Source organism: Varroa jacobsoni, unplaced genomic scaffold (genome assembly GCF_002532875.2).
Source record: "Varroa jacobsoni isolate VJ856 unplaced genomic scaffold, vjacob_1.0 scaffold_653, whole genome shotgun sequence".
NCBI classification, from domain to species: Eukaryota; Metazoa; Arthropoda; class Arachnida; order Mesostigmata; family Varroidae; genus Varroa; species Varroa jacobsoni.
This window is the reverse complement of record NW_019213555.1, coordinates 122455-136950: the sequence shown is the minus strand read 5'-3', so window position 1 is coordinate 136950 and position 14496 is coordinate 122455. Positions and strand designations below refer to the sequence as shown.

General features: G+C 45.4%; 1 protein-coding gene across 3 annotated transcripts in view; it reads right to left on the bottom strand.

Annotated features, from left to right (window-relative positions):
* Nucleotides 1-742: 742 nt before the first annotated feature.
* LOC111262335 (uncharacterized) overlaps nucleotides 743-14496 on the bottom strand; it is an 82095-nt gene continuing 68341 nt past the window's right edge. For 2 of the 3 annotated variants that reach the window (XM_022836486.2, XM_022836487.2), the window contains 7 exons: nucleotides 8585-8738; nucleotides 7098-7217; nucleotides 4685-4810; nucleotides 2749-3894; nucleotides 2285-2529; nucleotides 1895-2066; nucleotides 743-1684 (listed from right to left, as the gene is read on the bottom strand). In XM_022836486.2, the coding sequence (XP_022692221.1) occupies nucleotides 1281-1684; nucleotides 1895-2066; nucleotides 2285-2529; nucleotides 2749-3894; nucleotides 4685-4810; nucleotides 7098-7217; nucleotides 8585-8738 (2367 nt within the window). In that variant the 3' untranslated portion in view covers nucleotides 743-1280. The remainder of the gene's footprint in view (nucleotides 1685-1894; nucleotides 2067-2284; nucleotides 2530-2748; nucleotides 3895-4684; nucleotides 4811-7097; nucleotides 7218-8584; nucleotides 8739-14496) is intronic. The other variant, XM_022836490.2, reaches the window with a different exon arrangement.

The window sequence follows — 14496 nt, the reverse complement described above, 5'->3', positions numbered from 1 at the left end:
CAGAGATCATCTTGACAGCCGACAGCCTCCACGGTCGCCCGTATATAAAGGCCATAGGACGACAGCAATCCTAGTTTAGGTGCAGGCCCGTGCAACGCTAACCAGTGCTCCCACAGGCCCAGTCGCATCTACTAACTGACTAACCATCATCCAACGAACATACGATCCCTTGATATTATACTACTATCAAGTTAGCAATGCCAACCTTAATTCGCCGGTAGGTCTACTAAATACAACAGCTAGAAACATAAGCCGCCGTTCGCTCATAACATCTCAATGGCTAGTCGGAGAACAACCACTTGAATTGCGGGTATTTTCAGCTCACTGGCTTTTCTACATTCCAGCGATCGTGTATTGCCGTACTCAAACACGCAGACGATATTCGCGCGTAATTAGAAATTTACTACAACAAAAACAATATTATTTATTATCACGACAGCGGCTCTGCGTTGGAGTGCATGTTTACATTGGCGAACTATTCATCGTCTAATGTTCCCCTTCACTTTTCACGTTTAAGTGTACTGGTCACATATGATTTTTTAATTGCACAATATCGCATTAATGTATGTATCATCAACTTTAACGATGTTTCAGACCAGCGTTTAGAGACGAGGAGAAAACACCCTGTACGTTTCCCCGCGTTTTTTGAAGCACTGGTTGCAGTCCGTTGCAAGGACTTCGTTGGCCTGTGTCCCATATTGTTGTTGCCTTTTTCACGATCATCACCGATCACTTCGAGCACTTCTAGCAAATATCAACGTTTATTGATTCTCATTTTTTTCTCGTGCCCATCACCAGGTAGCTCCACAATATGCGAACAATTTTATTACAACTACCGTTTTTCCTACTCGTATTGTTGCTGCTTTTCTATTCGAGTCGTTATCTTTCACTCGATTATGTCCTATCGATTTTTTTATTAACTTACTGAATGGGGTGACATTAGCGTAACGAAGTGCTTTCTTTTAACCTTTGTCTGACTGACTGTATCTGCATCTTCATCATCACATGAAGGGGGCCTGTTTCGAGCAGCTCTCGATCTTTTAAATCATTCCGTTTCGCAAAAAAGCCTACACGAGTGGCACTAACGGACAAGATCTATGAAGAAGACGATAGCTATCTTTTCAGCTACGCACGAATAGTGTTCTCTGCGAGGTGATTTCTTCTGCAAGCGGCTTGCTCTTGGAGTATGAACATGTGTTTTGCATGCTAGAGACGGCCATATTTTGATGAACTGTATCAATAGAGAAGAAACGTCAATCGTTTTCATTTTCCTTTCTCTTCTAATCATGCCCGTCAATGCTTACGACAGGAGGTTGTTGTTGTTGTCCAGGACAAGAGCTGGTCACAGACGCGTGTTGTCCGATGTCTCCAGGCCCGATGCCTGCAGGTGCCCCAGATGTTAAAAGTGCAGCCTGTTGCTGTTGTAAACAGTTCGAACTGTTACTGCTTCCGCTGCTAGAACTCGACACGCTCCGCGTCGAAGTTGATCCCCCGGTAGAATTTACAGTGGAGCCTGCTCCACCACCCCCGGAGGGCTGTTGTGGCTGTTGTGACGGATGAGGCGAGCTTGCCATTTGCTTTTGTCGAACTTCGCGGATTTTTAATTGCAGTGTCTGCTTATTTGGGAAAACATCTTTGTGTTTTTGCTGGAAAGCGGCAGTCGCTTGAGCTGATGGGAACCATCCTGAAAATTAAATATTGTACATTAAAATGGAAAAAATCGGACACGCTAAAGATGTAGGTGCTAATATATATACTAGGAAAAGAGGTTCAGCTAATTGAAAATTAATACTGCATGTATATATCTCTCACGTTTGAATAATCCACATACATATGCTTCTACAAAAGAAATAACTTTTGCTGCTACTAGGTTTTCTAAAGTAATGACGTTTACCTTCCTCGGCGAAGAGCTGCATGACAAGTTGTCTACGCTGTTCGAGAACTCTGCGTAACGATGAAGGATTCTCTGGTGTTTTCGGGGTCATCGGTGTAATTCCGGGTGAATCGCCTCCGCTAGTATCGCACGCGTCTCCTGCAGAACCGCTCGACGCTGCTGCGGCAGCCTCCTGCAGTGAACAAGTCGGCACGCAAAGATTAAATAATAATAATAATGAACGACCACCTGAAGATGAGCTTATCGCGTATAACATGGCTGTTCTATATGCGTTGTTAAGTATATATATATGACCGTCTCATGTCTGCCAACAGATCAACTGTGAGCAGTCTTAAAAGGAGCAGCACCGCGATGTATTAGATAAAGATAAATACTAACGATTGTACTAACCTGCACACTGAAAGATGGCCCGAAGAATGTATTCCCCTCTAGTTTAGGTGTCTGGGTTGCACTGGAACACCCGCTTGTGCTAGGTTCGCTGCCCTGACTAACTCCATTAGCTCCTGCTCCAATATTTGGTGGTCCTGCACTCTGGGTCTGTAAATGCGTAGAACCGGTTGTGGCTGACGTTGAGTGTCCATGGGAATTCCCGTTCACCAATACTGGGGCGCTCAGAGGAGCCACCAAGTCATGCTCTGAAACACGCATAAGAACAGAGTAACAAAAGTTATAGGCGCATCCGACACCGCGTGCTTGCTGTGGCAAGGACCGCAAAACACCTTTACCAATCTGATCAACCATTCGATATTTCAAGCCACTACAGTTATAAATTATCACATCCCTATAGATACGTTTATCGTGGTTCGGGATAGCTAATTACTATTATAACGCGTGCAGCATTGTATTGCACTCACTTTTGGGCGGCATCTGGAAAGCGGATGGTGTGCCATCGTTCCTGGTGCCCGGCAACGGCGTCGTTTGACCTATGCCGACGTGACCTTGATGAGCAGTAGCAGCCGTCTGGTGGCCTTGGAGCGTCCCAGCGTGATGCTGTCCGGGATGGTGAGTCATCTGCTTCTTTTGGCCAGGCGCCAAACCCAGTTGGGCTGGCGTTGGTGCGAGTACGAATGGTGTCGTGACAATCACTGAGGGAGGTTCGAGTCCGGCTACTGTTCCGGAAGCCGTCCGTGGTCCCATGCTCGCGACGGAGGGCGAAAGAGGCGTCCGGACAGAGAGTGCCTGAACTCGTTCCTCCATGAGTGATACTTCGAACGGCGGTGCCGATTGCGGTGGCTCCCGATAGGTCAGTGGAGACAATGGCAACGGACTGGAGATAGACGTTGATGGCGACGTGATCGTATGGGAGGCTCCGTGTACGTTGAGAAGGTTGCCGCACGACGCTGTTGATGAGACCCCGACGCCGCCGCTGACGCCGCCACTTTGCAACGTGGTGGGTACACTTCCGCCCGCGTTTTCCTCGCCGTCACTCGCTTCTTCGCCATCCTGACGTCCAATTCCACCGACGCCAGCCGCGTTCTCGCTGCGCTTTCGTTCTCTGCTGCACCACTTCCATTCGGGATGTTTTTTGAAGTGTTCTTCCTTAACTTTGAAAGCCATTTCGTGGTACTGCTGCTTCTCTAGTGGCCGCAGTGCGTACCACCATTCGCCGAGGATTTTCGACACCGTACGATTGTCCTGGTTTGGGTGTCGCTGATGCACGAGCGCACGATGTCGCTTGCTGAAGATCATAAATGCATTCATTGGTCGTCGGATATGACTGCCGCCGACACCTGGTCCACCGCCGGCGCCAGGGCCACTGGACGACTCACGGCCGTCCTTTGATGAAGTGCTGCCACTTTTCTTTCGAGCTCCACTTGGCGGGGCCGCCAGAGCTATCGTAGGTGGATTGCCGGCCTTTGTGTCTTCGGCGGTGGACGGTGCGTCACTAACGAATACCTCGTCCAAATCCTCTTGGTCAATTTCGCTTCCTTCTTCCATCTGAGTATCGTAAGTAGCCGAATAATTCCGTGCCAGGTTCATACCGGAACCACCTGTTCCCGCTGTTGGTTTGATAAATGAGAAAAAAAACAATCACTAGTCTCAGTTTGCTATTCAAATCGGTACATACGACGTTACTAGTACGTGTGTTGCGCGCATATACATCTTCTTTGACACATTAGCATTGTACGGCCCATTTACGTGGCCTTTCGCCACTTTCTATCATCAAAGGTAAACTATTTGGCCTTCTTCCCATCCCTAACCGTTCCTCCTCCTTCAACTCTTGACCGACGCACCGCCGTCTGTGATAAAAGAGTTCCTCTTCCTTTCGATATTACCGACTCTTGACTGCTCTATTTATATAAATAGCCATTTTTTCCGCTCTAGTTACGGCATATTTAGCAAGTATTCTTACTAAAAAAAAAAACTACACTACAGTTTTGAGCGATTAACAACCAACACGTTGAGACGCGATGTTATTTAGAAGTTCCTTTGATGTACCGCATTTCATCGAAGCCTAACTAGCACACCAGTATCGCTATAAACAGAATCGGTTCTATATGCATGCGGGATTATCTGTTTGGAGGCTGCGATCTCATCCCACAACTGGTAGTTTTTACGCCACTTGAAATGTGTCCTTACAATAACAAGCTCAAGCCAGCCAACTTCGTACCTCCAAGTAGGTCCACTAAAGCTAATTTACCGCAACAATTGTGCCGCCAATACATGTCCTTTTACTGTTTTTACTGTTGTATTCTTTTTGTGGTAATGAAATATCAATCACGAAAGAAATAGGCTTTTTTCAGAGCTGTCGTTCATATGCGATGTATCCTGTTGGCCTTATCGACTCACCAAGGAAGGGCACGAGAGCCGTCCACGGGTAGACGGGAATGTGATTGTTGTTGTTGTTGTTGTTGGTTTCATTAGGATTCGAGCTAACTGACGCGACCAGCTGATATGGACTTCCACCAGTTGAACCTATGCCAGTGTAGAGAAAAGCGTGACACATACCAACACAGTTAGGTTTATTGTTAAAACGGCTATGTTGTTATCCTTGCTATTTTGTGGAAGTAGAGTTAGGTGGCGCTAGGTTTCTTTGACTGAATTGTTTCGACGCGGATTTCTGCAGACATGGTGAGGACGAGCACAGGATCTTACATAGAGCTCATCGCGTAGCAAACCGTTTAGGCTGCTCTTAACTCATGATTAGTCGTAGTTCGCGTAATTTTTTCATTTCCATGGGAATTTTGGCCACTTGGCCTGACCGCTTGTTGCTTTATAACAGCTTTCAACCATTTTACTGCTACGTGTTTACTTCGTTTAACGCTCTTTCTTCCTTGCTTTCCAGTGGTACGATTACTATCAGCCTCGTCGCGGGCGATATCGTACTGGTCTGGCTAGGAACAGCTAAGTGATCACTTCTCCGACGCGCTGTCTGAGCAAACCATCGCAGGGACTTGGCTGGCACTTTCATTCATATATGCGCCCTCACAGACGCAGCGAAGGACAAACAAAGACGCTGAGTGACAGCGATAGGGTTACGGAGAGAAAAGGAGAGAATGCGCACACACGAAGAACTAGAAATATCAACGAACCACCTTCAGCTCACAGGACTCGGTATTGCGTACATCTGGTACAGGCTCACCGTTGGCCTTAGACAACGACAACTATACTATAACTACTACGTAATACGATAAACACATCGACACTATTAAAGACAGGATAATATTACAGTACGTACAAGACGCTATAACAGCTTAATGCAATTGGTTGACAAAATTATGCTACTACTTGAGTCGTTCCTAGCGAGCGTTGCCGAAGACGAGGCTGGCTGGCCGGCCGGCCGGCTGGCCGGCTGGCTGGCTCGACACAGGGCCGCCTCCCACTTGAACCCTCTCGAATACGAATTTTTTTGCTATTACTGTATCTTCTAGTTGTGCTACTGCCACCCTGCCGCTGTTGTCGCTGTTACGACGAGTACTATGATGATTTTTTTTTTATCACGCAAGCCTCGTTGTTGCAGCTGCTGTCGCTGTCAATGCTTGTCGCATTGGCTGACTGCTGCTGGCGTGCGATGGAAACATGCACTAGATTATACACGAGATAACATTCGGCATGGAACGTATGACAACGCTAACGGTGGCGCCAGCGCCGACAACGGACGAAGTGTAGTGGACCACTACACAGAGTCACAGAATCTGGTCGTTCTCATACAAATGAGTGTTCTTGACGCCTGTGACTCACTCCGTCCAGCCAATAATGAAGCGCAACGAAATGAATGCGCTCTGCACTGATCAAAGCTAACGCCAACCAGATGGCGGCGAATGACGTACATAGTCCGTATGAAAGATTGAGATGTTTTGTGCGACGGGATGACGGTCCAGCTAAGGCGCTGCTGCCGTCACTGCCGCCACAAAAAGAAGGCAAAGCAGGACCCAGGTTGGACCAATCAAACCGGTTTACCCACGACTATCCCTCTACACTACATATGCGCGTCAAGTGCAAATCGTATTCTGATGACAGGGGCAGAGGGAGCCAAGGCGAATAGAGAGGCTAGGCATGAACGAAGTACGACAGGATGGCATAGCTCTCATTGATTTTTCCCTGGGTGAATTAATACGTACATACATTGACGGGAGAGCTCGGTAATAACTAATTTACTGAATAAATTATACCTATTTTGTCTGATCCTCCAACATCAGTGGCTTAATTTGGCTGTTTCACAAGTTATCTTGTAAGTTGCCGTATGTAAAATTGCTAACTTGTCAGTACTTGAATAGTCAACAAAATAATTAAGTTGCATGAGCTAGCTAACAACGCCACAAAAGTGCACAGAATATCTATCAGTAGCTTATTAATGGCTGCGCAATTTGAGGCGTACGGCGGTTTTCATAGAAAAATCATGTCAAATAGTTCTAAAAAATCTGAGCAAAATTCGTGGAATGCTACTTAATATGTATCCGGTGGCGACGCAGTCTCAGTTAGCCTTGACCACTACTTAATGCCAACATAAAATCAAATTGGAAAACACTAAATTCGATCCGAGGCGTCAATTTATTGTTTAAGTCGCAACATAGAAAGAAATCGCTCGAGTGCGAAATAGGGCAGCAACCCGCATTATTTCAGAGAACAGTCTTACGATCAAATAGTGAGAACTGATAGCTCGTCAGAAATACAGACCAAATGTACTCCAGTCCAAATGATTTTACCATGCAATTTATCAACGCGTGCTCGCAATATGATGAAACAAGCTTTGAAAACTTACTTGAAGAATGATGTTGTGGCCTCACTCCATGAGCATCGAACATGGACCCAGTGTCACCCTGGTCATCGTTAAGTCCCCCGCTATCTCCGCTAAATGATTGATGCGATTCGCCAGTTTTACCTAAGCCGAATTAAATCAAAGCAATAGCCAGTAGAACGTGTTAGCGTATTTCGGCAACAGGCTACTGGTAATAACGTTTGTTCAGGTAGGTTAAGAACGCCCATTGGGTCCTCCGACGCTAAAAACTGACCGCAAAACACCAAGTGCACGCGATTACGTGTCTCACACTAGAAACAATGTACGTCATATTGCAATGAATTGTCACAGATAATTCTCTAATAGGTCCTAATAGTTCGTATGCGTTAGAACTGCATCACTGCAATTGCTAACTAAGATACTTAATCTTATACAAATATACTAAGTAGTCAAGCGCAGCTTTATCTATGAATGGAACTATAGACGCCCGCGTCGTAAAAACAAACTACATAAATTACTTCACATGCACACAGGGTGATGAATCGCAAGAGTGGCACACAGGATTACTGCGCAGATTTATTGAATAGTATTGCCTTTTACCATTTTTAGAGTTGCGCATGTTCTACTACCGTCGTGCTGACGGAGTTATTGCCATCTCAGCGAACCTGTACGGTCGATAAATACTTATGTATCTACACGTACATGTATAATAAACAGATTTTTGTTGGTTTTCCGTTAAGAAGAGGAAACGCAGTTGCATTAAACTACGTGTGTATAAGAGTGTTTAACATGTATCTACCTGGCCGTTTACTTTTGTGGGTGTGTTTGTGTGTGTGTGTGTACACGTAAAACGCTGCCAGCGTCATGATTAGTCTAGCTACTATTGTTCGTTCTTTGACGAATCACTAACGAACCGTAGCTACAGATGATATCGGTTCTCACAATCCAGTTATTATTAGTGAAAGATACAATAGTTTCTGCGTCGGACAGAACAGCCGCGATGTGCGCAGACACGTGTAAATACCATCCTGGGTAAACGTGCATCATACACACTTTCTTTTAAGTAAGTTCTCGTGCCCCTTGCCAGAAAGCTCTATTCGAACCCCTATCGATTTCCGCCTAATAGTGCACAGCTGAGCCGTGCACACGCGCGTCTACAACGCGCGCACCCACCTACCACTGTCACAAGGCAAACTTCCGATGAAGCTGGTTTGCAGTGATTTGTTGAAACCAGCTAATATCGAACACGCTTGCCCTCTTCCACCTGCTTTCGGTGCAGCATCTAATGAAAATAGGTGACATCTAACAACAGTGTCTGGGATGTACCTAGAAAGTAAACCCCGGTGGAAGAATTGAGCGGGTCGCCACCACCTAGATATATCGAAGTTGAGATGTTGACAAGCAGTTGGTGTTAGCGCAACTAGCAATATCCATTCTGCGATAGCGAACTACAATGACGACGGTGAAGTAAAGCGTATATCTATATTCAACTTTTGCATTATCGAACCTACCCTTGAGTGAGAGATGCCTTGAGCAGTATCCTCTACGTTGAGATTCTTTTGTACAGCCGTCGCGGCTGCACAAGCGCCTCCATTGCTTTCCGTTAAACTTCTTACGGATGCCGTTTGGAGTAGACACAATATCGCCCTTCTTGAACTTGTGTTCCTGGAACAATTGTAGATTAGTTGATATATAAGAAAGCGAATAAATAATAGATGCAATGCAACTAGTCCTATTCCCTAGATATATCTATATATATGAAATTCGCCAGACGATGACCTTTATCTAGTATTATAAGTAAGCTCGTTGCTGGCTCTGCTGAAAAGCGTCCTCAAGCATCATTTTTCGAATGTTAGTGAGCTACACTTCTTCGGCCAATGATGATTTGGGGGCAAGGTTAATTTTAGAAAAGTGCCTTTCATATCGCTTGTCAGCTCTATCAACGCTGTGAGCTCTGATTCTCAGGTTTGATTAGATTTAAACGAACGCTTACAGGCACACAACAATATGCCGTTTATATCTGCAGGCTTGCTTTGTATATTGTAAATGCTACGGCGACTAAGAAAAGTCTTTTTTGAAGACGTCCTGATATGAGGTATCATGTCTCCGCATCCTCCTATCCATGTGGTCATTTTCACATTTCATTTCAGTTTGTTAATTAGTTTTCAAGGGTTGGCCTATATACGGGCCTGAAGCTGTCTAAGCGATTCAAATTCAAAAGGCCAGGGAAGCGCTGTCGATAAAAATCGGCTACGTTTGACAGCCTGGTCATGTTCAACGAAATAATGGATCATCCTCTTTTCAGAAGACATCACGGGAACCGCATCAGTGGGGCTCTTTTCCTTTCAATCGAATATCCCGATTAGACCTGTGTTCAGACACACTACACGCGCCCTAAACAAACGGCTTTTATTTGTGCCTCTTACGCTCCATACTATTCTTAACAAACGCAGGTAACGCGTGGATTATGCGTTACTATCATTACCAGAACAAAGATCTCTGATACAGTTCACTTCTCCAAACGTACAACCTTCCATTAAAGCCACATTCGTGACTAACACTTATTACGCGGTGGTTCAGCGCGTAGTTTATGCGGACCAGCAGATAAAATCAATAATGCAACCAGATTCTCTGACGATTGTCGGACTCTGCGAGAACGAATCCGTCAACAACCGCGACCGACGACAGTACAGAACACCTATTTTTGTACGAATATTATATGTATAAATTCGGTCTATCCTATATCCTCGTCTTCGTAATGCGTTAACATCACGCTCGATAGTTGCAGACGATAGATCTAATTAGCGGATAACAGTCGGCGTTATGTAGAGAATCTTTGGTGTCGTATAATAGTAATGCTAGTGTAGGTTTTCATAAGGCGTATTACGCGAATATTGTTCGCCATAGACGACGTTCGACTGTCATCAGACTCCTGTGTCAGGACAGTTCTACGCCAATGAATTGCAGATTTCGAAAGCTGTGGCGCGCATTTGCCCTAACACCGGTTTATGGTTAAAAAAGGTTTCTATGTAGCTCTTCGGAACAGTGTGCGATAGAGGTTCGTGATAACGATGAGTATAGAGGGGAACTTCAACGAAACTGAAGGAAAATACGTAGAGACAAAAATTAACTTGGAGGGAAGACAACAAGCAAGATATGATGCTTTCGACAAAACACGCTGGGACTTACCGATGCGGTAATAGTTTTGATTTTACCTCTACCCTCGTCTCATCTTTTAGTCAGCGCAATGACCGCGGTGTTCAGCCAAGTAAAAAGAAAAGACCTATAAAAAGAACTATGCTCATAACGAACAGCAACCAAAGTAACTGAAGATATGTCTGCCGGCAGCTGCTAAAACAGTGTGGTTCACTTGTTTGCCTACAAACAGTGAATAGGTATTAGAATAATGGGTACGTCAGATATTGCCGGTCTGCGTAACAAGCTCACCAATATCGCTTTCTGGTGAAGCGCTACGATCGAACGATGTTTCTCGATTGGGCTACCCGTTCTTTTACCGCTGAGATTTTTGTTAATGATTTTGTTGAGGGACGGCCAAGCCACTGCGGTGAGGGCAAAGCGCAGTCACCTCAGTATATCTTGAGGAAAGTGTTAAGTATCGTGTGCTCGTTCAGTCATGCAAATAGTAGTCTATACGAATTGATATTCGTTCATATCTCCATGCGTATAGATATAATACGATTGCAGGATAAATCTCTATAGGCACGGCTTTGTGTATACTCTACCGGGTACACGGTGCACTCGGAGAAAGGCTGCCATAAGAGCATAATTACAAGGGCTTAGCAGAAAGTTCAGATCCTGTTAGCTGTGGCACGCAATTGAAGATCTTTGGTAGGGAAGAGGGACTGAATTGTCTCGGCCCCCCATAGGATCGTTCCAGATACCTCCTAAATATGCATAGTGCCGCAGGAATCGTCGTCATTCGTCTTTGTTTTCCTGTGCCTTTCATTAGTTGTCTCAGTTTTTACTTTATTCTACGAGCCATGGAATGCTAGCCAACGTACGATGTTACAATACACTGCGTACGTGCATACAATAAATCGCGGATACTCACCGCGAACGTCTTCGGAACGCTTATAGCGTCTGTGCTACACGCTGTAAATGACAAGGGGAAAAGCGCGCTCCTGCAAGGGAACGGAAGGTTCCGAGAACAGCGTTTCAACAGAATACGACGCAACGAGTTACGCCAACGTGGCAGTAAGACTTCCGTCCGAATTTATGTAGTGCAGCGTCTCTGTGTACGCAGGCGACAAAGGCTACAAACTAATAACCACCATCACCATTTCCTTTCATCTATATTATAGTAGCGACCAGCGATCGCGAGGGCAGGTGCCGCCGTATCGCCATCGTTGGTCGTCGTAGCTGTTGTCTTTGACAAAATGAGATCCACCCAACGACGCGACTGACCTCCTTCCTTTCTGTATAGAGGGTGGCAGCCACCTGATGCACGAACGATACCGTACTGCAACTAGCATCGAATCATTATGTTGCTTAGAAAAGCCATTCTTATTCTCGTCGTAAGGCAACACTTGCCACTGCCGCTGTCGTTGTTCGCTATTTTCTCACCTGTGTCTTTTACCGTGGAGCTATCGCTCTCGTGAACTGCGGTCTGTGGAAACGAATCAAACAGCTCCTGCTCGTTTGATCTGTCAAATAAGAACAGAACGTAAACGTAGAAGTTCCGCAGAACTGGTCGACATCAACAATAACGGCGGCGGCAATAGCAACGACGACAGGTACAGAAAAATTGCGTTACAACGGCAATGGCGACAGGAGTGGTAGCAGGGGCACTGCCGCAACAGCTGCAGCCACGGTGAAGACCATCATCATGATCACAAGAGAATGTTGCCGGTATTGCTGTTGCATTTAATAAGGCAGCGTAACAATAACGCTCAAAGTAAACTATCGTTACACAGCAGCGGACGAGTGTATTCGATATTTACGTACTACCATAGAATCATTTTACGACCAATTCAAGCGTGATACACACGAACAAATGGAATGAGAGTTCGACGAATTGGCGCCTGACACTCTCTCCCTCTATATATATATATGTTCCAGCTCCAGCACGAATTGAGTTTGCTAGATTTGAAATGTGGCGCGCTTGGCGAAATAGGCAAGCTGTTCGTACAAGAAACACATCGCGGCGCTCGTGGTCACAACAAGTCATGTCTCACAAACTGGCTGTGCGCCCACATCTGTTGAGCTCCACATAGGGGGCACGGGAGAGAAAGGGAACAAAGAAGCTAAGAGGAACTATGGCTGATTAGTTAGAACGACAAGAGCAAAAGGTATAAAAATCTATACAAGTATTATCCATAGGTCTGCAGTTGAAGCAGTTAGAGACATCTACGTGTTGATTGGCGCGGTAGCCGCTTCGTTCGGTGGTTCTCTTGTTATTTAATCACATTTTATTCTATCTATATTACACTATAAGAATATCTCTTCCCTTCGCGGAATCAGCTGTTGCTGTAGGCAATATTAACTCTTGAAAGATGGTCCCGTAAAACATTAGCATCAATAGCGAGTTCGTCCGCCTCCGCATCAGCAGTCGTTACCGTGTGGTAGACAGTTATTTATGCAGTTGTACCAGCGACACAGAACCGCCTGCAGAAAATGTGCTACTACTATTACTACAGTAACGATATATTATTATGGCTTCATTCAGCGGTCCCTCACTCGTTTGCTTGCTTGGCTGACCAACGAGGCAGCGGCTGCAGCAGAAGCGCATATGTGAAGCAAGCGTGTGCGTATAATATAAAATTACAAGTGGAACTCATTGTAGCCACTACAGTCTCAATGAATGAATGAATGACTGACTCAGTCAGTCAACGCTGTTATACAGATATATATATTCAGTCATATGAATAGATGAATAGACAAACGAACGAATCAGCGAAATGTGCAGGCAGCCGGGTCACACGACTGGGTATATATGCGGTTGTAGCGGAGTGGCTGCTGATCCAACCGTGTTGGAGTTGTTTGTTAATCCAGTGATTCTGTGAATGGTTTAACCCTGTTGGCTGCCTTCCTTGGCTTGCTTTGCTTCGTATACTGCCACACGTTATGCTCCATGGATGTGCCCGTCTGTGGTGTAATAATAACTATTACGTGCAGCGGTAGCGCAGCGGAGCGAGGGAGGCGCAAGCTTCTTATTAGAGTAATGGTAGCGCAGCGGCAATGACTTTCGTTCTAGTAGCGGTAGAATCGTAGACTAATGCCCAGACAATCAGGTCTAGCTGGATCGGATCGACGAGAGCTGATTTGCAAGGTCGGATCTGTCGATGCGGTACCACTTTAGTATTTCTACGGCGGCTGTAATAACGTCATATGGCAGTGGGTAGCTCGTAATAGTGCGGGGAGCAGTAGTTCGTGGTAGAGAGGGAGAGCACGCAATAAATCGGATCACCTACGCAGTGAACCACATATGAACGCAACGCAATGATGCTGCTGCTGCTGCTGCTAATGCTAATGATGATCATTATGGGATCAGTACTTTTATCCGATGGTTCGTGTCGAGGTGGTACCGCATATTTGATCGCTCCAATGCCTATAGCGTCTACCTGTCCGCCACTTGATTTCAGTAAATGTCTACTACGGTGTCGCTCGATACCGGCAGATGTCGGCAACAGGTAAACACTGCTTGTTATCTGGCAGACTACTCTCTGTTAGACGATTCTTCGTACGATCAGCGATTGGTCGCATCAAAAGTAAAAATATTTCCGAAACACGCAAATACATAACCGAACAGCGAGAAGAACCAAACTGTAGCAGACGCACGGGCACAATGGGATATCAGCTGTTTGCTTAAGGCTTGCTCTTGGCCTTGCTGCTACTGTTGTTATTGCCTGACGTATTTCTGTTAAACGGTGTGATCGAAATGTGCATATCGGCAGAGTTATGTCGGGCTGTTTGAGAAGAGTACGCGTCAGTTTATTTAGCATCTGTTCCGAACCACCTGACCAGGGATTAGTGAATCGTCTTCATCATCTGAGTTCGTGAATAGAAAAATACATGTATATAGTGAAAGATCATTAATAATTCTTTAGTAGTACAGAATGGTCGTCCATTGATAAATCCATCTGTTGAGATCCAGCATCTCATGCTTTTGCGGGGTTCCCAGTTGTTCAATTTTCAGACAGTAGCGCTTTAGACGGAGGGCTTTCTATCTCTACAACATGATTGTACCCAGTATTGGAATGTTGCTGGTGCTATCGAATTATTTTTCATAAATAGGTTTAATAATGGCAATTAGAGGCACGGTGATGAACACGACCCAACATGTACTCAGCTCCCTGCTTTTTACAATGTTGTTGTTGTTGTTGTTGTCAACTGCAAAAGACTAACAATATGCCATCGTTGAACGCGAACACGCTTGCTACTCCTTGGTAATCAACCACAAAGG